The sequence below is a fragment of the Anabas testudineus genome, chromosome 1 (assembly GCF_900324465.2).
Source record: "Anabas testudineus chromosome 1, fAnaTes1.2, whole genome shotgun sequence".
NCBI classification, from domain to species: domain Eukaryota; kingdom Metazoa; phylum Chordata; class Actinopteri; order Anabantiformes; family Anabantidae; genus Anabas; species Anabas testudineus.
Genome location: NC_046610.1, coordinates 2,086,087 through 2,109,219, shown reverse-complemented (window position 1 = coordinate 2,109,219; position 23,133 = coordinate 2,086,087). Strand labels below are relative to the sequence as shown.

The 23,133-nt window shown below is 39.3% G+C and overlaps 2 protein-coding genes across 4 annotated transcripts; one reads left to right on the top strand and one right to left on the bottom strand.

The window, feature by feature from the left end:
• Window positions 1-388: 388 nt before the first annotated feature.
• On the top strand, window positions 389-13,556 carry ltv1 (LTV1 ribosome biogenesis factor). 2 transcript variants are annotated; one of them, XM_026359416.1, is made up of 11 exons: window positions 389-579; window positions 1,339-1,470; window positions 1,694-1,897; window positions 2,400-2,487; window positions 3,121-3,253; window positions 5,018-5,249; window positions 5,952-6,079; window positions 7,096-7,232; window positions 8,502-8,554; window positions 8,956-9,159; window positions 11,226-13,556. In XM_026359416.1, the coding sequence occupies exons 1-11, from the start codon at window positions 577-579 to the stop codon at window positions 11,334-11,336; spliced, it is 1,425 nt and encodes a 474-aa protein (XP_026215201.1). In that variant the 5' UTR covers window positions 389-576; the 3' UTR covers window positions 11,337-13,556. The 2 variants fall into 2 exon arrangements, with proteins under 2 accessions (XP_026215201.1, XP_026215202.1); XM_026359417.1 differs by having other exon boundaries at window positions 394-579; window positions 8,959-9,159.
• ifngr1 (interferon gamma receptor 1) lies at window positions 12,531-21,598 on the bottom strand. Of its 2 annotated transcripts, none has more exons than XM_026359419.1 (7): window positions 21,332-21,598; window positions 16,664-16,781; window positions 16,272-16,453; window positions 16,024-16,175; window positions 15,605-15,776; window positions 14,772-14,896; window positions 12,531-14,681 (listed from the first exon to the last, which is right to left on the bottom strand). In XM_026359419.1, exons 1-7 carry the CDS (start codon window positions 21,378-21,380, stop codon window positions 14,325-14,327), a joined length of 1,155 nt encoding a protein of 384 aa, XP_026215204.1. In that variant the 5' UTR covers window positions 21,381-21,598; the 3' UTR covers window positions 12,531-14,324. The 2 variants fall into 2 exon arrangements, with proteins under 2 accessions (XP_026215204.1, XP_026215203.1); XM_026359418.1 differs by having other exon boundaries at window positions 12,531-14,684; window positions 21,332-21,597.
• Between the last annotated feature and the right edge of the window lie 1,535 nt (window positions 21,599-23,133).

The window sequence follows — 23,133 nt, the reverse complement described above, 5'->3', positions numbered from 1 at the left end:
TATATATATATATATATATATATATATATATATATATATATATATATATATATATATATATATATATATATATATATATATATATATATATATATATATATACATGGTCTGTGCTGGTCTGTGTTCGCTCTCCAGACCAGCAGGTGGCAGTAAAACACCTGTAACTGGTTCATGAACCGTCAGTAAATAAAGAGAGAAGAGGTCATTTTGGACTGTACCAAACTACAACCACAGCTTGTAGTAATATGAATTACCGTATTAATCTAAATGCAGGTTTGTATTTTAAATAATTTGGGAATCGCACAAATGTTTTAGCCAAGAATCAAAGTTAATCACAGGTGTTATCCGTGTTAAAGTATATTAATATCGGCCTTAACCCCCCGTAGTTGGCAGCAATGGTTCTTTCCGGTAATGGCAGGAGAAGCAGCATGGTGAAGAAGAGTCCAGAGTGGATAAACAACCCGCACATCTTCTGGATTTAAGTGATTATTGGCTTTAACAGTTACCTCTGATTGAAGGATTGTGGAGCTTTAAACTCGAGCCGTCGAAGAAACACGTCAGAGATTGTTCTTCAAAATGGTGAGCTGTCGATTTTACAGTGAGCTAACGTTGTTAGCTAACAATAGCTAACAGTGGCTAATGTCGCAGCAGTTTGTGGAGTTGAGCACTTTTAGTAGAAAATAACAATTATTATTATTTTAAATACTTATAGAAGTCAACTTTAAAGGTACAGTTTACCTTATTTTCCCTCGTCTTTAAAAGCAGGTGGCTCTTTGTCACTGTAGTTGTAGAAGTACTCAGATATTTGACAGTAAAGTACTTTGTATCATGTAAATCCTGCTTTTTCACCTAAAAGTACAAAATTTACAAAGTATCAAAAATAAAAGTACTCAAGACATGATGAGCTATAAAGAAGCAGAACATGTAAAAACTCAGATATACTGAGCTTACTTATGTATCATCGCCACAGTGTATAAATACTATTACTACTACAGTAGAAGCTCTGGATTCCAAAATGTACCAAAGAAGTACAAGAGTATTAGTATCAAAGTATATTTAGAAGGCCAGATATGTGATGATATGTCATCATTCAGTAAGAGCTGTTTCAGAATAATGTCTTTTACATGGTTTGATGGTAGTTGTTCCTGCATTAATGTGTTTATTACTTTTATTCTTTCGGTTGAATTATGTTCCAGACTTTTTCCAACTTGGCCCAGTTTGCTGTTAAAATGACTATTAGCCTCTGAATTGTAAAAGTAGCAGAAAATTAAAATACAAATTTGTATAAGCTTACAAGTGATATTACCACGTCTTTACCTCTTGTTGTTTCTCTTTCAGCCTCATCGAAAGAAGAAATCGTTTATTGAAAAGAAGAAGGCTGTGACCTTTCACCTCGTCCACAGAAGTCAGAGAGACCCACTGGCTGCAGATGAGAAAGCTCCGCAACACGTTCTCCTGCCGGCCACCAAGGTTCAGATCACCTGTGATGCTTTTTAACCCATAAAGCCCCTTGTTTTATTAATTCCACCCAATAACGCATCACATTTAATTTATTATTGATGTTAATCTCATGTAGCTGTTAGCATTTATTACGCAGCTTCTTAATTTAAGTAAAGAAATGACTCAAAATGATTTGATTTTAGAAATGTTCTGTCTAATGTGAGGCCGTAATTGTGCTTCGGATATTTTCCAGGCTGAAACAGAGAAGAGGCGCGAGGAGCAGAGGAAATTTGGTGTTTTCTATGATGACGACTATGATTACCTGCAGCACCTGAAGGAGGCGTCCGGCCCATCTGAGCTGGTGGAGGCCGGACCCTCGTACACTGACAAACAGGCTGTTCACATCCTCGATGAAGAGGAGGACGAAGAGGAGCAGGAGAGAGATGAGACCATTCCTGTAAGTTGACTCGGTTAAGAAATTCCTGGAAAAGTTATAGTAATATTAAAAAAAATAATAATAAAATGGTTAAAATCTTTAAAAAGTTGAGATTTTTGTTATTAATATTAATAATAGTAATAATCAGAACTGTATAGCTTTTGTTTAGATGGTGCTGCCATAAGAAGCCACGTAAGAAGCACCTTTACATTTTGAGTCCTACATATCTACAGTACTTATTATTATTATTATTATTATTATTATTATTATTATTATTATTATTATTATTATTATTTCACAATCCCTGAACTGTGAGGCATAAAAGAAAATTGGTTTCCTGGATTTCTTAGTGCAACATGTAATATAGTAGTTTGTTTTACTAAGAGTTATTTTAACAAGGTTTTCTTTATGCAGCTACGTAGTGAGACATTGTGCTTGTGACACCTTGAAGTCACTGCTGTGGTTATCAGGAGTGTACAGTTAAAAGAAACCTGAAACGTTTTGTGTTTTATTTGATTAACAGGCTGCTACAATCAAACTGCCATCTTCGGTGTTCGCCTCAGAATTTGAAGAGGAGGTGGGACTTCTGAACAAAGCTGCTCCGATCTCAGGTAAACAATTCAGCATCAAGTGCTTTGCTTATAATGTTAGACTAGTTACATTCAGCGTCTCAAATGAACGCTCACCAAGCACGTCTTGGTGACTGAATCTCAGAAGATGATCGTTTGCCTTCGTGTGAGTATCCTACTCTGTGGTGTGATGTGCACATCATGAGACTGTGATGATGCACTCTGTAAAACTGTGGTCATACAATTTAATGTCTTGTCCGTTTTCCTTGTTGCAGTAAAAGTAATTTATGTTCCACATCTATTAATAAACTGCAGCTGCTGACAGTCGAGGTACTGTCTGGCAGCTGTCCAGTAGGCGCTACTTGTCCAAGGACACCTCAACAGGTAGCCAGAAGGAACCAGGAATTGAACCACTCACCCTGAGGTTTGTGGATGACTGCTCTACAAACTGAGCAACTGCTGCCCCAATATTTTTGGTTTTCTATTCAATTCTATCAGCTCCAACTCCAAAATAATCTGCTTGTTTCAAACAAAACCTGTCTCCACTCGATGTCCTGTTAAACTGGACATGTTGGTGGTTTTTATCTTCATCTCTTTTATGTTGTGTGTTGTCCCCATGAAGTGAAGTTTAAGGCAGTTCAGATGTCAGCATTTAGTTTTTTTGTTTTCCTTCAGGACCCCGTCTGGACATGGACCCTGACATCGTGGCTGCTCTTGATGATGACTTCAACTATGAGGACCCCGACAACATCCTGGAAGATGATTTTATCATCAAAGCAAACACCTCGAGTGGAGCAGTCAACAAAGAGTAAGATATGAATAATAAAAGTAGTTTCCTTTTGCAGTAGCATGATTTTCTTTTTTATATCACAACATCATTTGCAGAGCTGTGTATCTTTTCATTTTCTGCAAGAAGCCTTCGTCATTAGAGGGATTCTGAAGTCTTTTTGATGCCTGGTGCTGTTTTGTTACTTGCTTCATTTATTGTTTTGTGAAACTTTAAGCAATTTACTTCAAATTGCTCTTTATTAAAACCCTTATTGTGGTTTGATGGTTTTAACGATGCTAGCGATGTGTTCACTGTAGCCAGTGTCCAGGTGAAGGTATTGGGGGCCACAAATACTGTTGTGCCACCTTTCAGTCCAAGAAATCTTTCAACATTTTTTTTCATTCATTGATTGATGCTTCATTAAACCCCCACACACACGTTCTCCTCTTTATTAAGGGTTAATATGAATTTTGATGTATTCACTATTCATTATATTATTCATTGACACCTTTAATTTATTGTTGACTGCCTTTTGTTGCCACAGAGTAGGTTTGTTTGATTATTGGCTTAATATTGCAAAATAACTACACTTTTCACATTTTATTAAAACATATTTGTGCAGATTTAATTGTATTGAAAATCGTACAGTAGTATATTGTGTGTAGTACTGTATGAGGTCGTCGGGAGTGGCAGAGAAGTACGTCAGACTAGTTCAGGACATGTATGAGAGAAGTATGACGGTGGTGAGATGTGCTGTAGGTCAGACAGAGGAGTTCAAGGTGGAGGTGGGACTACACCAAGGATCAGCTTTGAGTCCCTTCTTGTTTGCTATGCTGATGGACAGGCTGACAGATGAGGTCAGACAGGAATCTCCCTGGACAATGATGTTTGCGGATGACATTGTGATTTGCAGTGAGAGTAGAGAGCAGGTAGAGGAACAGCTGGAGAGGTGGAGGTTTGCTCTGGAAAGAAGAGGCATGAAGGTCAGTCGTAGTAAGACAGAATACATGTGTCTGAACGAGAGGGATCAAGGTAGAAGCGTTAGGTTACAGGGGGATGAGGTGAAGAAGGTGCAGGAGTTTAAGTACTTGGGGTCAACCGTTCAGTGTGATGGGGAGTGTGGAAAAGAGGTGTAGAGGCGAGTGCAGGCAGGTTGGAGCGGGTGGAGGAAAGTGTCAGGAGTGTTGTGTGACAGAAGAGTGTCAGCAAGACTCAAAGGAAAGGTGTACAAGACAGTGGTGAGACCAGCTCTGCTCTATGGGTTAGAGACGGTAGCAGTGAGACAGAGACAAGAGGCTGAGATGGAGGTAGCAGAGATGAAGATGTTGAGGTTCTCCTTAGGAGTGACCAGGTTAGACAGAATAAGGAACGAGTACATCAGAGGGACGGCTCACATTGCATGTGTTAGCAACAAAGTCAGAGAGGCCAGACTGAGATGGTTTGGACATGTTCAGAGGAGGGATAGTGAATATATTGGTAGAAGGATGTTGGAGATGGAGCTGCCAGGCAGGAGGGCAAGAGGACGACCAAAGAGGAGATATATGGATGTTATAACAGAGGACATGAGGTTGGCTAGTGTTAGGGTAGAAGATGTTCATGATAGATTTAGGTGGAAAAGGATGATTCGCTGTGGCGACCCCTGATGGGAAAAGCCGAAAGAGAAGAAGAAGTATATTGTGTGTAGATTCAGGCATTAGTGTGTTTTCTGGTGTTGTGGGTTTTTGTGCAGACAAAAAATAAGAAGTGTGCATTTATTTTATGACTTTTTAAAGTGCTTTCCTGTTTGTGTGTAATCTGTCACAGAGGCGACTATGATGAAGACGGTGATGATGATGATGAGTGGGAGGACACAGGCGACGAAGGCGACTTTGACTCTGAGGGTGGATTCTCAGATGAGGGGGACGAAGACGGCCGCGATCGAGAGTTTCTGTTCATGAACGAGGAGACGAAGAGTCGGTTCACAGAGTACTCGATGACGTCCTCAGTGATGAGGAGGAACGAGCAGCTCTCTCTGCTGGACGACCGCTTCGAAAAGGTGAACACTCCTGTCTGAAAGTGTGTCAGCCCAGTCTTTGATAGGTTCACAAGACTATGCTGCTTGAGAAATGCCTGTGGTGAGGATGCAGCATTAAAACTCCAGGTTATTAGTTACACTTCCTGTCTTTTTCCAGTTTTGCCTGAAATTGTTAAAAAAATCTAGCGAAGCAGTGCTTACATTCATCGTGTCATAGCAGCTCCCACTTTGCGACAACATGAACATTCATCTTATTCCATTAAATCTCTTCCCCTTCTGGGGAACAATAAAGTTGTTATTAATTAGAGCAGTGTGTACAATAGGCATACTGGCTAATTTTTAACAATTTAAATACCTGTATAACATCTTTATTCATTAAAATATAACACAGAGAATTAACAGAAGAAACGGTGTGCAGGCAAATCACGCTTTTGGGCTTAAAAATAGGTCCTTGAAGTCCACATTATGTGCCTGTACACTGATGCTAAAAAGCCGTGTAGATTATAGTGAGAGGCAAGTTTGAAAATGTGTCTGTGTGAAAACGAGGTCGCCGAGATTTAACAATGCGTCATTTCAAGTGCAAAGTTTGAATGTACCACTCAGGGACTGGTTTCTACAAAACCAGAAAATATATAAAAAGAAAAAAAGGACAGAAGGCATAATGGCGGCAACTAAAAGTTGCTTTAATAATTGATGGATCTTAATTAATGTGTCTGTGTCCAGTTCTATGAACAGTTTGATGACGATGAGATCGGCGCTCTGGACAACGCTGAGCTGGAGGGTTTCATCGAGCCAGACAGCGCTCGCCTTGAAGAAGTTATCAAAGACTACTTCAAAGAGAAAGAGAAGGAGTGAGTGGATTATAACAAATTATAATTCCCTTCTTGCTCTGATTGTGTTTTTATTGAAGGACGTTTTGCTGTTATATAGAATCATTGACACAAATCAAAAGTTCGCTGAAATAAAGAAGGAGCAGCCTGAATAGCAGCTCAGCAAACACAGATTCTTGCCAATAAGCCACTGTACTTGTCAAACACATTACTAATCAGCTGATCAGTCTGGAGATTTAACAGGAAATGCCAAAGTACAACAAGATTTATAACTTTCCCCAACTTTACAGATGACACCTAAATCATTTGTACACAAGACAAAACATCTGCAACAATATTTTCCTGAAACACTTCAGGGTTGTGGTCTGTTTACACAACAACAGGCTGCAAAGAGGAACTAACACACAAACCTGCTGTGCTGTAGAGAGAACTTAGAAAAACAGCCTTTAAGTTTGATCAGAGCAGCAAAGTTGGGGGAACCGGGAGTTACTCAAGATGCTCACTAGTTTATTTAAACGGCTTAGAGAAGTTAACAAGATCAGTCAGGAGAAACGATGGTAACAAACTTTAAGGAACCCCAGGAAGCGGACGGTGATGTTTAGTTGGAGAAAGCGAGATTTTTAAACCTAATTTATTTTAATCACCTTTAATATCTTTCTGTTATTATTATGAAACCGGTTTGGTACCAACAGACGGGGGAAGCTCCAAGAACTAGTGCTGGGAACAGCAAGACTGCAAATACTAAACCTCCTTCAACACATTTCATTGAGTTTCACAGTACGAATGCTGCTGAACTGAAGCTCTGTCTCTTACATCAGTGTCATGTTGTGATGCAGTGAAAACACTGCAGGATGACGATTATTATGTTGTGGCTGCTTCAAACACAAAACCTAATAATGAGCACAAACATTGAGGTGAAGTTCATAGAATTAGGTGAAGCTGTAGAACTGGCACCACAAAGGTGCAGCTGCAGCAGGAGAGAACAAAGGAGCAGCCTGAATAGACTCCTGATGTTAATTTGTGTTTCTGTGGTTCAGGTCCCTGAGGCCTGAGGATCTGGGTCCCAAAGAACTTCCTGCTGTGAAGGAGGAGGAGGAAGACGAGGAAGAGGAGGAGATGGAAACTGTTGTTATTGAGGCTCTAGAAGAGAAGTGGGACTGTGAAACCATCATCAGTGAGTTTACATTTGTACATATGGTCGTTGTGTTTGTCCTTTATACTAATTACCGTGATACCAATAATACACAAAGTAGGGAGTTCAGTCAAACCTGTGAAACGCAACCAAAGAGGAAGAGTGAAGACGATGATCCCTCCACTCCCAGTGACCAAACGTTCATGATAAACATGATGATTGCAAACATAATGGTCAGTTATCAAACAGGTAATGTGACAGATTATAAATTAGTTGATAGTTTTAGAGGAAAATACAAGAAACAAGTGATCAAAAAAGTGTCAAAAACATTAACTGCAACGTCACTATTGCTGTAACAGAAAGCTTTACCTCATCTTGAGTATCAAATACTAAACTGTAAGACAACTCCTTAATGAACTGGATCTCTGCATGTCCATCAACATATCTTTAAAGTACTTTAATTAAAAATATGGAGGCCCTAAAGGGACACAAAAACACAAGTAATATAAAAAATGTAAATGTCGACATCAATATAATAAAATAAATACATGTAGAAATTAATAAATGTGAAAAAGAATTATATTTGGTAAAAATTATAAAAAGTATTTTGCTTTTTTTTTTTTAAGTATTTATTTCTAAATAACTTAATTTCATTTATTTTGCTGTGTCCCTTTTAGCACCTAATGAAGACAACTTTCAGTTGATTTGTTTCAGATAAATTGGAGCTGATTCAGAACAGTTCTTAAACTGTAACGAGGAGAATGTTGAATTCCTCTGTAGTGAAACATCAGGATCAGGATCTCCTGGATTCAAACATTAGCTCAGGCCTCAGGATAGAGTCAGAACTTGGGTCTAACTAAGATTCAAGATTCAAAAAACTTTATTAATCCCAGAGGGAAATTGTTTTGCCCTATTAGTTATTAGTATTAGTTATTGTTATTAGTTATTAGTATTACTTATTAGTATTAGTTATTAGTATTAGTATTAGTATTAGTATTAGTTATTAGTTATTAGTATTAGTATTATTAGTAACCAAAGACGGTCGAAGTAAAGGGTGAGTGTCTCGGACAGAAAGTGTTTTATCAGGAGCCAAAGGTTAAAATCTTGTCTGAGCATTACTGAATTTGTTTGGGCAGAGATTGATTATTGGTAATAAGATGGGGAGTTGTGTCGCCTAGAATCTTTGAGGTATTTAGATGATATAACTACATTTAATGTAGTTATATCAGTATTTTATAGAGCACATAGATGTGTAGTGTGTGTAGCTGCTGTATGTGTTTCTTCCTTTGATCTGATGCTTTTCTTCTCCAGGTACATACTCTAACATATATAACAGACCCAAAATCATCCAAGATCCACCAAAGGTATGAAAAGCTCTTTACTGTTTTACCTTGTTTCATGTAAGATACGCAGCTGTGGGTTAATTGTATCAAACATAAGTGTAATGAATGAGCGTTCAGTCTCTTGTATATGACCACCAGGTGGCGCACCTCACACCACCAACACCTGTAACTACTCCAGACTAATAATCCAGAACCAAATAGAAGTCATCGGTCTAGGCTCTGTGCAGATTCAACACGCAAACACAAACAAGCTGAAATCAGAGCTGAGAATCTGTACAATGTCTGCTCAGCTTTACTCATCCTGCATTTGTATTTTTCCTAATCAGGGCCTCACAGCTGTGTTCTAGGGATGCTTAGAAAGTAAATGCTGCAGGTTTTGATCCTTCAAACAAAATAAAAATCTTAGTTCTTCCTTCTTTCAGCAGCAGAAGCAGATACGTGTGTCCAGCAAGACGGGAATTCCTCTGGACGTCCTCCCCGCCAGAGGCCTGACGGCCAAGCAGGCTGAGCGGATGACGATGATCAACGACTCGGACCTGCCTCGTGTCTCCACCCAGCCCCGAAACAAGGAGGAGAGCAAAGAGGAGAGGAAGGAAAGGAAACAGGCCATCAAGGAAGAACGCAAGGTGAGAGATGAAGATTAAATCAGCTTTGTTTAAGTGATGAGATGATTACGACAAAAACTCTTATCTGGGTCATCAGGACTGTGTGGGTGTGGTTTGATGTAGTCTGAGGTGCTGACTGTATAAAATAAACAGGTCCCACTCTGCCGTCACATATTTATTCAAATCTTGCTGAATCCTGACTGATAAAGATCCTCATTTACTAACTAACCCAGAAACTAACAGACAGAAACCCAAGTGGTCAGTTAAATTCAATTTTATTTGTATAGAGCTTTTTACAATTGACATTGTCACAAAGCAGCTTCACACAACCAAAGAACAGTACATGAACAGTGAATGTGTATGAATCATAATAACCCAATTGTCCCTGATGAGCAAGCCGAGGGCGACGGTGGCAAGAAAAACTCCCTGAGAAGGCAACAGGAAGAAACCTTGAGAGGAACCAGACTCAACAGGGAACCCATCCTCATATGGGTGATTACATGCTGTGTAGGCAGCAGTTCAGTATAACAGTTAATGTCTTTAAGTTAATGTGGAGTCCAGTTAGTTTTGGAGGCTCTGGTAGACTTGTAGGAAATTCCATTCCTGGACTATTGAGCATTGAGTCGAGACCTCAGAGAAACAGCTGCTGACGTCTGCTGAGGCCAGCTTCATGGTAACGTGTAACCAACCCCAGTCACCACACGCATCCCATAGGGACCATACGGGGGATCCAAGCGACGAGATCTCAGACCAGAAGTTGGGCATCAGGATGAGTCAGACAGGTCCAGAGGGCAGAGCATGGAATGACATGTAGCTCGACAGAGAGACAGGAAGAGGGAAAGAGAGAGGTAGAGAAAGAGAAGAGGAGAGATGGCAGTTAGTTGTATTCACAGTCAGATAAAGTTTGAGGTGAATGTATATGTAGAATAGTGCAGCAGGGACTCCAGCGGGACTAATTATGACAGCCTAACTAAAAGGGTGGGTTCAGAAGGAAACACAGACATGAGGGCTCCCTGGGATGTAGAGCAACCGAACACTTCACCATCAACAAACCTGAGTGATCAGTGAGAGTTGGGAAGACAGCATCTAAACATACCAGTTCACCATAATGCTCTACGTCCATGAGTCCTTCCCAAATCTATTTACTCAAATGCTTGACTAAATAAATAGGTTTTCAGCCTAGACTTAAACACTGAGACTGTGTCTGAGTCCCGAACGCTATTTGGAAGGCTATTCCATAACTTTGGGGCTTTGTAAGAAAAAGCTCTGCCCCCAGCTGTAGTTTTCATGATACGACGTACTGACAGGCAGCCAGCATCCTTTGATCGAAGTGGATGTGGTGGATCATAAGACACTAGCAGTTCACTTAGATACTGCGGCGCAAGACCTTTTAATGCTTTAAATGTCAGAAGTAGTATTTTAAAATCAGTGGGAAATTTCACGGGGAGCCAATGAAGTGTAGATAAGATAGGCGAGATGTGCTCATATCTTCTGGTTCTAGTGAGGACTAGATTAGATTTAACTTCATCAACACATGAACAACAGAAGGCAACAAAATGCAGTTTAGCATCTAACCAGAAGGATAATAAACAGAATATTTGTTGTACAAGATCTTTCATATTAATTAAACGTTCTGATAATTATTTCTTATTTAAAGCTTCATAAAAATACCATCAAAACTGAATTGTGTGTGTATCTAAATCCAGAAATCTAATTTCTCTGAGCTCCAACATAATCATTAACTCCTACGTGCACTGTTCTGCTGCTGCAAATACTGAAGCATCAAATGTAGATTAATCCAAAAATCAATTAAGTTTAAAACCATGAGGCAGATCAGTAAGACGTTTGACTGGTTTAAAATATCAGAGCCTCGTCATTCAGTGTTTAGTCTGTAAACAACACAACCTAAGGTCAAATATTTACCTGAAGACGGGTCTCATCAGATTTAAGATTAGACGTTACGATCACTTCTTCGTACTAATAAAGCTGCAGACAGGTGTGGAAACTGTGGTAGAACATGTTAACAAGGGTGTGAAAACATTTCTACAGTAAAACGTGGCTTCAATTCTGTGTTTGTGTTTGTTTAGGAGCGGAGAGCAGAGAAGAAGGCCAACAAGATGGCGTTCAAAGAAGAGAAAGTCCGACAGGAGAAGCAGATGTTGAACCTGAGGACAAACATTCAAGGCCTGAAGCTTTAGCAGCTGAGGCACTGCCACAGACTTTTTATCCACGCTGCTCCTCACGTCAGTGGAGCTGACACGACGGGATACGGCACCAAACCAGGGGACTGACGTGTGCTGCGAGGTTCTGGGTTTGTAGAACAGAGGAGCGCTTCATCAAAACACCCAGAGACAAAGTTAATTTAAGAAAAAAGAGCAAAAACGGACCTAAACTACAATAAACCAGCTCAGGTGATCGTCACAGTTTGAGAACCAGGAGGACTAAAGGGAGGGAAAGTCAAAATGTTTCTGTAGAGCTGGGGATTGGATACTTGATATATAGATCGTCAGATGAGGTTTTTCAACTCATCCAGCCGTGCATGTCAGACCACATTTAAAGGAACTGGTGATGAAAGTAAACAGCACTCACTTGATGTTTGTCTTTAACTTTCCTCAGACTGGCCTATCAGACTCTGTCCAAAGGTGAGACAGTAACTAACACGTCACATGTTAGAAAACGTCGGTGTTCAAAACAATAAACTTCCAATTTTTACCCAGCGGCGACACATTTGAGTAACTTGTTGCTTAAATCTTCTATATGCTATATGCACATTTACATGTGAGTGAGTGTCATACTGGTGAGGAGAGATGCTGTAAAACCACTGTACAACCTTTAGGTGACTGAGTGTTTCTGTAATTCCATAAACTCAGCAGCGACACATTACATAAAACACTTCTTCATGTTGGCATTGAGCGTCCTGTCATGTCCAGTATTTGCAGCTATTATTTTTATTATTATTATTATTTACTGAAGATAAACAACATATAAACAGACTCTGACTTCCTGCTACAAAGAGACTGAGTTTGTTTTCTCTACTTGTGCTGGTTTAATTTCACTTTTGTGGGGAAAAAACACTGTAGATCTCAGTTTGAACTTGATCTTTATCTAAGATTTCCAGTAAGAAAACATCAACATTAACTAATGTCTTTATTAAAAAAATACTTCGAGCTTGTTTCCACTACTTTTGTCCACAGCTGATTTGTAACTCATCAGAGGAGAAAATATTTGGCAAAGCAACACATCGGACATTCCTTGGTCTCACGCTAACATGTCTGACGTGCAGTGGTGTTTTTCCATTTCTGTCCAGTGAAACGTTTTTTTATTTCATTATATTTGAACTGTCTGGGCATATGTATGTATGTGGGTATAAAACAGATTCTATCACATCACAGTTACATAAAATGAGTATTTAATATAATTATATTAGCGACTGTGCAAAGAAATCCAAGACAAACATTAAAAATATATATAAGCAACCCTGATAATTCAAAAACAAAAAACACTCATAACCATTTCAAACTAAAGAAAAACACACACTTCACACTACAGAGCAAGTTGTGCAGGTTGCAGCAACAGCAGATGGATACTGACGCAGTAAATGCATTTTCATGATGGCAGGACAGGGTGTGTCACTGTAAGATAGGTGTTTATGACACCTGCTACTTTACTTTTTCCAAAGTGCAAAGTCCAGCTTGTGTGACGTCCATTAACTTATGTTTTAAACAGAACCTTAAAGGAACCGTAAATGAGACGGAACCAAAGCTACAGCTTTTTATTATTTACTTTTTGTTTTCCTGTCAGTAAATGGGTTGAGAAATTCTGTGCTACAGCTGGAAGGAAACAAAAATTCAACTTATGTTAAACACACTAGTGAAGATACTGGCCTCGATTTCTTTGAGTGCAACTAAAGATGAGTCTCGAGTGAAATCTCTCCTGAGTTAAGCATTTTAATTACCTATCTATCTATTTGGACACATTTTGCTGCCATGTCTTTCTAATAAAATTCACATTGTGCTCTATAAAAAATACATTTAAAAGATTTGACTGCAACAGCTCTTTGCATGAACAGGTTTCTGTTCTGGACAAACCATGAATCATTTCACTAGAAGCGATCAGTCTGTTCTGTGGATTATTTGTGGCCCATCATTTCTCTTTCTTTGATAAGTAGGATGGTGCTGGACATGTTCGACAAAAACTATAGATACAACTTGATGCAAGTGATAAAATGTTTTCATTTGGCTGAACTGTCTCCTAAAAAGTAAAAGCACTGAGTACGTTCCTTCATAAATAAGAACTTCACATACGACCACGAGCTTCAGCTGATGCTAACTTCAGATTTGTTCATCTTGAAATCTTCCTGTAATGGTTTGAAGTGACACAGATAAGCTCACTCGTGCATGTTTAAAAAAAAAAAAAAAACCCAGAGATTCAGGAAGTTGTCTCTGTAACCAGAGAGACAACTCCTGGTGAGTGACTGGAAGAACGACCCGTTTGTTTACCTGAGACGAAGCCATTACTCAGTGGCCTAAACCAGAACATCTCTGCTCCCTTTGCTCAGTCCCCACCTGAAAGAGCAGCTACGAGGCGACTCAGCTCCTAAACATGTTGATTTCAAAGGTTCTGTGCTCTTTTCTTTTCAGCACCGGTCTGCAGCGTGTTCACACGCTAAGTACAATCCTGAGTATGTCGTCGTCATTCTTTTAGGACAACGAAGGAGTTACAGTCACTTCAGAGTAAAAGCATTGAGTCCTGTTCTAACAGTGCAGCTACAAAGAGGACGGTGTTGGGGATGAAAAGGGACGCGCCGTACACCAACTCCCTGAGTGTAGTAGTTCAGTTTGATTCCTCAGTCTTGGGTCACCTGAGTCAAAATCATGATTAAACTTGGATCCAGGTGCCAGTGTTAGTGTTTGTTCACACTCTTCCTCCATCTAGTGTCGTGTGCTATTCTAACGTGATGGGCAGAAGTGAACCTCCTGGGATTGTGAGAGGACTGTGTTACCATGGAAACATCAGCTTTTTTACATATGGCAACAGCTATTGATGATGCTATTAGCTACTAGTCCTTCTAAACACAGGTCAGATCCCAGAAAAAGACCTGAAATCCATGAGAAACCATCAATCATCATCATTTGTTTTAACTTTTGATGCCAGTTCTGCTGCGGTGACGCGTCCTCAGTGAAGTGTTATCTTGTATTATCAATGTCCTTCACAAACTTTGGGCTGTCGTAGTTACAGTGCTCCTCAAAATCCATCGACACACACTCAGTTTCCCCCGAGTTGTCCGTGGAGACACCGTCTGTACTGCTGTCCCCACTCGCCAGGTCCTGGTTGCTGTCTGACAGATTGCCGTCCTGGTATCCTACATTACGAGACTGGGAAAAGGAACTTTGGTCCAGGAGCTTGTCCGTGGGGTCGTCGTCGTAGTCCTCTGAGCTGAATGAACATCTTTTGTTGACTTCTGAGCTTGTGAGAGTCACTGCAGCTGTCATTTCGCAGAAATGAGGATGAGGTGGCAAAAGACGAGGTGGAAAATCTTCCATCTGCTTTGGGATGAAAAGACAACAGGTTTCACCAAGACTGAAAACGACAATTACCCATGTTTCATTTGTTTTTCCAATCTGTCTCCTTACCAGGCAGCGGGGAGGAGGTTTCTCTTTGACCGTCCAGACCTTCACCTTACAGATGACGGCTGTCACTACAACGATTATGAAGATGAGGATTCCCAGCATTAAAGCAAGTGTCACCTCAAGGACCTCTGCACAGGAAAACAAAAAGCCTTCAGAGTCATTGTGTGCACATTTTGCACATTTCAGTTTCTGACTGAAATCATTCCTGTTCATCCTGCTCCTTCAGTATGAGAGATGGACACAGAGAGAGGACCATCTCCCAGTCTTTGACTAATCCTCTGTTCTGAAACACGGGCTCATCTAGACCTGTAAGACTGTAACTTTGGAACAGCTACTTCCTAATATCCTCATAGTGAACACTTTATTAGAAACACATTGCATGTGATGTAGTCTCCTTAGAAGCGGTTCAGAAAGCTGGTTTGTGTCCTGGACTTTTGTAATAAGGCTGTGAACAGAGTCACCTCCTCTAGTTCACCTGCACTTGATAAAGTGGAGTTCATGAGTTTAAACGTGTTGTTTTTTTTTGCTGGTCTCAGACGGCCTGGTTTTGGGGCCTATTTACCAAGTTGAGCACTCAGAGAGTCGAGATGTCGAGTGAGAGACGCAGCACAGAAAGCAGGAAGCAGGGTTAGAGGAGGTTTATATGGAGAATAGCAAACATGTAAATACTATTATTGAGCACAGAATTCATTTTTATTTGCTCAGAATAAACTATTCTTTGCATGATAAAATAATTTTACTTAGAATTAGAATTTGTTTCCATGTTCAGGAATTTGGCACAAAAATAAAACTATACCAAAAATCAGTGGACACGGATTTTGAGGCAGCAGACTTACTAGTTGGGTTAGTGGGGTAGATGGGCTCGGTCTGTTTGAACAGCACCTTTCCCATACAGTTCTTGCTGCACAACGTTCCTTTCAGAGTGACGAACTGCTCGACGCCCTCAGGAAAAGAGAAACTATGTTCGCAGATGTCGTCCTCCACTGTGCAAGAAGCATCATATACTTCCTGAAAGTCACAGATTTACACAATTTAGTGATATTAAACTGAGAATCGTGATAAATCTTCACTATTGAGAAACTGGAACCAGCAAATGCTAGATAACTATTATATAATGTAAATTCTAATCACGCAGCAGACACCGGCTTTCAGACGTCTCCTCTATGTTGGAGAAACACAATAATATGATCACAACTGTTGTCGTTATTTGTGTCACTTTGCTTTCAGTACAAATATCTGAAGTATTTTAACTTACTCTCTCTGTACAGACACTGAATTCGAAGGAGGCACCTTCCTGTTTGGTGACCTGCTTCAGTTCTTTGTAGAAGTGAAGGGGATTTCTGAACCTGACTGTGGCCCTCAACTCCTCGACAGTCAGCTGGACGTCTGGAGGGAAATCCAAACCACCTGCAAGGAGAACTGTACGTTTCATCTCTGATGCCAAAATCATTTCTATTCACTGTTCTGTAGCCTCTCCTCTTGCTTTGTTTACACTGTACTTACATGTTAGAGAAGCAGTCTTCAAACTGTTAAAGGTGAATAACTGAGATTCTACTAATTCAGACTGGTTTCCTTCCTGTACGGCTGTTACAGTGACGGAAAGGGCGTCCAGGTAGTGTTGTTCAGATTCCCAGACGAAGGAGCTCAGATCACACTCATGGTCTGTTGTATTATTACAAAAAGGCCTTACAAATAAAAACAAAAAGCTGTTTAGTCCTGTACAGTACATAGTAAACCAAATATCATTAAGAATATTATATTCTATATATTATTTAAAGAGTTTTATCAACTGACTTGACAACAACACAACCTACTACCAGCTGAACATCCCACTGTTAAAGGAAAGTAGAAGTTATAGAAACAAAACTTTTAATTCCATCTAATTCAAGTCTTACTTAGCATCAGTATCCACATATACGATGAAGCTGGTTGGTGGTTGCTGTTCGCTGTATTTCCAGCTCACTGAGGTTTTAAAGTTGTTGCAGGTCACAATAACATCTGTTGGAGGTGGAACTGCAAAACACCAAGAGAGTAAAGACCCATAAATAGACATGGAAATGTGCACATACTCATAACAAGACGATCGGACATTTGAATCAGTGAACTGTGAACACAATATTGGTTATTTGTGAGATGAGGAAGAGAGAGACAGGAGGTCAGTGAGGGCTGGATAAATAATAAACAGCACGCTCTTTAACACAACACAGGTCACCAGCACCACAATCCAAGCCAGTGACCAAACAGGTGAAGTGACACCTCCCTACGAGCTGATAATAAACTGGCAGCTGAATGGAAAAGAACCAGGCTACACGTGGGAAACAAGTTTAATTTATATTTTAGGATGATAAATACAAAGAGTAACCTGAACGTAGCTTTGATACTAGGCTATATATCTATTTCTATACATATATACTCATGGAAGTACTTTTACATTACAGTACTATAAACTACTCTCCTCTCAGTCGACCATGTCACCTGAGAATTAAGCTCAGTGGAACTGAAATGCAACCGCAAGTACATACCAGCCAAGGTATTTTTGAAATGAATGAAGCGCTACCTGTATTAGTACAGAACGAGTCACGAGAAGGTGGTTGAGGTGGATGGTGGGGGGGGGGGGGGGGGGGGGGGGGACTAACGAGCAGGACTAACAAGCCCAGTGTGAATTCAGAGTCTGGGGTGAGGTTGGGTTGAGACACTTTGGTTAGAGAGAACAATCATCCTGTTTAGATTTTTTCCTCTGTTAACGCAGCTCACCATCATTTCCTGATGTCATAAAATACATTTTTAACATTAGAGTCACACATGTGAATGTGACCAGGAAAAGTAATCAGGTTCCAGTTCCATTCCCCAACTAACATACTTGCGATTGGAGTCTACTTGTACAAAAACATTATTTTTGATGTTGCCTTAGTAGTAAAACCTGAAAAACCTGACTTGGAACACAGGATGTCTCTGTAGCCTGAATTTCCAAGTTAGGACTTCTGTCATTTTAGCAGTTAGTTTGTGGTGCAGACAGTATAACAACCACATTAATGAATTAAAGTCCCAGCTCCACAGATGAAGAAGTTCCTCACGTTAGAGTCTAAAGAATCAAGTTATTAGATGAATCATATGAACAACTGTCGGTTGGAGTCCAACAGCTCTACTGTGAGCGCACGTTCATTTATTTCATGATCTAAAAAAGTTCACGTACGTAAAAGACACGTACTCATCAAGCAGTTCGAAAACCTCACAGTGATTCTTAAGAATGGATCAACATGATCAGTTAATGTTTCTGAGCACTGAGCTCATTAAAACAGATCAGTACAAAGACAGATGTGCAGGATGTTCAGTGGCAGCTGGACGTTATGATGATGTTTCACTTCATCAGTTCTGTCGGACTAGTGATGGGCCCCAGGTACAGGTCTTACAGAGACTGTGAACCAAGGTCATCACAACTCTTGCAAACAAGCTACATCTATGCAAACCAGTAGTTTCCTGGCAGTTGTGCAGGTCGTCGATGGCACGTACACTAAAATCATTATTCTAACAAATGAATTAAAGAATACAGACTCAAACGAACCTGGTACTTTGCAGTTCCCCCCACCCTCCGACTCAGATGGTAATCGAGCCTTTAGCCTTTTAGAGTCACGTGTTCATAAAAGTGGCGGCACATTTTTTTATCCATTCATATTTTGTGGTTTCAACCTGCACATACCTGTACAGACATGACACCTGCACAGTAACACCTTCAACAAAACAAGAAACGGACTTGTTTCATGGGAGGGGTGTGTGTGAAACTGCACCATGGAGTTTTTTTGTTTGCTTCACCCTTTGTCTTATATCATAATAGCACTGGTGACAGGAACTTGGCAACAACAAGGGCACAAATGTACAAAAGGTGTATAAAGTATCGGCACCGGTTGCCATACAGCATTCCACCTGAATCACCAGGTACTGACTCATTCTAATCTTCTGAGGCAGAGGTCACTGCAACAACAACACTAAAAACACTGATCAGTGTAGAGTTTTCATGCATTTTACTTTAAGTTTAGAAACTGACATTTGTATTGTTGGTGAAATAAACATGTGCATCATCAATTAGACACCATATACGTCTGTCTTTGGTTTGTAGCTTACAACAGAACAAAATGCAGAGATATGAGCAGTAACAGCAATCACCACTCTAATAAAATAATGAATGGTCATTAAGTAATAATATGAAATTCTTTTTCATGGAAGTATAATAACTGACAAACACTGTACTTTAATAATACTTCAAATATTCTTATGTCTTCTTACAGTTACATTAAAGTGTAGCATTAAATATCATAAACTACCAACCAACCCACAGCATTTATTAAATAATAAAATAACCTTAGATATTCCTTTCAAGTGAGGACATGAGGTTGGCTAGTGTTAGGGTAGAAGATGTTCATGATAGAGTGAGGTGGAAAAGGATGATTCGCTGTGGCGACCCCTGATGGGAAAAGCCGAAAGAGAAGAAGAAGATATTCCTTTCAAGTGTAACTGAATGATTTAGCAAGTCACCAGAACGTGAGCAGATGTAACTGTGGATATAATAAAGAAAATAATTATGGGAACTCTTACAGTAGTGAATATGGTACAGGATGATTCACGTCGCTCTTCAAAGACACGTTGGCGTGCTGCACAGGTTTGTAGGTGTGTGCATCTATTCCCGTTCGGTTTTATTGACAGTGTCTGTGCGGCGTCTTCCAGTGTTATTAAAAGGTCAACTGTATATGCAAAACATTTTCTCCATTAACTGACTGATGTATTAAACATCAAACATACGCACTGACTGTCTTCAGTCTCCCAAAAGATCCCATTGACAGTGAATTAACTTTATTTAAATTTACAAACCATGAAAAACTGCCCCAGTCTGACAGTATGTCTACAAAAGTACAGTACATGTACCCACACCTGACATTATAGTGGACTGGTGTTTATCTACTCTATATTTTATATTTCTAGCATCATATTCCAAAGGTATTTGATTTAATTACAGGTGAGTGATCAGGTGACACAGTAATGTGGTTTGCACTGGTAATAAAAATGAATCACTAATCAGTTGATACTTCGGAGTCTGACCTCACCCTTTGTTTTACAGTGAAGTTTTTAATCCACCTGAAGTGCTTTTGTTTGCACCCTCCTTTGTTTTATGATTTCACGCTTCAGGACGCATCTCCGAGCAGCAGGAGAACCGGTTCGCTGTTACAAACAAAGCCACAAAGCACTTGACGAGGAAAAGAGAACTGGAAACAAAAACCTTTCATCATGTAGTAACTTTTCACGTACAGTGAAACCACATCACACTCTCATCTTCCCCAGAAAAAGGCAGGAGCGTCCAGAAACTCCCCACATGTGGACATTAATAGTGCAATGAAGAGAAAACAAAAGTCATGTTTGACATGTGATAAGAAACCTCCAGTTGTGGGACTCTCTGGTTACTGATAAAGGTTTATTATTATGAAACGGCCATAAATCCATTTTATAGTGAAGACACCCAGAGCCACAGCTGCAGAAGCAGCCTGGACATTGAACACGTTTATGTCTCTGCAGATATTTCACCACTTAACGCCCACAATAAAACATTATTATCATGTTTCATAACATTATTTTCTTATGTACTTTTCCTTCCACACACATTGATTTAAAGGTTCTCTGAGCCAAAAGTGACAAATCTAAGTTTGTGATATTGTGAAACAGAGGAAGGAGGATGAATAAATGGAGGACTGGAATTCAGGAATTTCCTCATTGGTGTCAGTTTGAGTGGGTTCATCAGATGAAGAGCGCTTTGCGTGGTGAGGAACAGAAGCAGCACTGAATGCAGTACTTTATCTTTACATTGCTGCAGTACTACACTACAGACTTTTAACAGAGTATACGTTTTTACTCTTCTTCAGTTTTCATGGGGGAGGGGGGTCAGTGTAACACAGCACAGAGTCAAATTTTACTCATAAAATTAATGAAAATTATTTTAAATATTGAAATGACCAAAAATAAAAAAACATCTGTATATACATACTGTGGATATATATTATATATAAAGTTATATATAGATATATATATATATATAGCTTGTATGAGATCATAGAAGCACATTTTGTATATAAAGAGTACAAGTTTACTTTTGATGCTTGAAAAACAGCAGGTAACGAATCATATCATCAAAAATACCTCATATCTCTATTTTATAACAGCATGCCCAACACATTTAGATGAGCAGTATATGAAATACTCTTTACTATTAGTATCGACCATAATATACTACGGTGCTTGTACAATACTATTTGCCAGTAGTACAGTAATTCTAATTCTAATTCTATTTTACCACATTGAAAGAAAAGCACTAGTACTAATAGTTTAACTCTATAAAAGAATCATTTCTGTATTAACAGTACTTTAACGTTGATACTTCAAGTACAACAAATTGTACTTTAGCAACATCTTAAGTTCTGTGTTCTTACTTGTAACTAAGTATTTCTACTTTTAGTGAGGAGGGCTGGGAGTTCTGCCTTATTACAGTAACATGTGATAAAAGGTGGATTCAGGTTTTTAACCTGTCGCTGTAGAAACTCCACAGAGCAGCAGAGCAGCGACCAGCAGCATGGCTCAGACCCTCGACCAGTCCACCTTCAACCGAGAGATCTGGACTCGTCCTCAGCAGCGAGACGATAAATTAAAAGGTGATTAAAAACCCGCGAGTCTTCATGAACCGACTTCAAAATCCCCGAGTTTCATCTGACGTGCACAGAAAACACGTGTGTCACAAGTGACTCACTCACACTGGTGAGAACCACACACATCCTCCAGCGTGAGATCAGCAGAGGAACTGAATCCACCTGTAGAACTGGAAAAACACCTGGATGACGTCACCGGACATCGTAATTAGCGCCTTACTTCCAAAATAAACGTTTGAACTTATGAACACGTGCAAATTAAAAGTAGCAAACATGACAGATGAATAAAACAAATCATCTGGATAATTAAAAGTAAAACTGTAAAAAAAAAATATAAATAATATGAAGAACATAATATGATCAGAGAATATCAGAGAATTTAAATTAGATTTAACTCCACTGCTAAATAAAAACTTTTATTTGTGCAGACAAATATTTTAATATATTGAATCAGGTCATCAGGAAGGCTTGTCTCTGTCACCACCTGCTGTTCACAATCAACAGGATCTTTATGGAGATTTTATTTTACAGCTGTTGCACTGAAATAAACGACTAGTGTCTATTTTTTGCATTTATTTGTCTCTTCGAATGATCACGTTTCTTTAATATCTTGTCTTTAGTTCTTATTGTAAAACAAACCTGTCTTAACAAACCTGTAACATCATAGTAAAGTGTAAAATACTGCAGTTAAATATAAAGACGTGAGAAACAGGAGGTTCCCAACAAGCACAGGCAGCATGGGGACAATTTGATCCTAAAATAACTAATAAAGCATAAAAACACTTCCAATAAGTCCATAAATTTAGAAGGACAATGTGTCCACATCTTTATTCGTGACTCTTAAACACGTCTTGCTATATTTGATGTATCTTTTGTGTCGTTTTAGCACGAGCTGCTGTGACAAAGCCTCCATCCAACTTCAGCAGCAAAGCCTCTTATCAGATTACAGCTGCAGTCTTTTACAGAGACACAGAGATGACAAGAGCGACGTCCACTCACAATAACAAGACTCATTTCATAGAAACATTTCAATTCATTCAAATATTCCCTGTAAAACATATCACATCATATTTACAGTATGTAAATCTCTTCATATGTGCAGGTTGTAGTACAAACCAATCAGTTTTAGATTAATGTGTAAAAATTACAGTCAGGATGCAGAACATGTGGAAAACAGCTGTAGAAATGAAAATGAATGTAGTAGTATGTGCAGTACAGTATATATTTATTTTGCAGTACATTTGTGAGACCGTTACATCAACATTGTTTCTTGAAATATTTATTTTGAAGTTATATCCTCATATGTACACGACGTGTGTATAACTACCCTTACATTAAAATAGGGTTGAGTCCTCAGTTGTTGAGAACTGGTCAGGATTTGTGCAGTATCCTAACTGTGGTTCAGATTTAGCGCCACCTACAGATGTTATATGGTAACATGGACGACTCTTTGTAAACAGATGACTTGTTAAAAGTTATTTGTGTTGTGATTCATTTTTCTTTTTTCTTCAGTGTGAAAGTTGAATTTTCACTTCCCACATCTTCCTCAGTTTCTCTTTCAGTCCTGCCACTACTACTAGTAGTAGTAGTACTACTACTACTACTACTACTACTACTACTATTGCTACCACTACTACCACTACTACTACTACTGCTCCCTTCTGATCCTGGTCTATCACTAC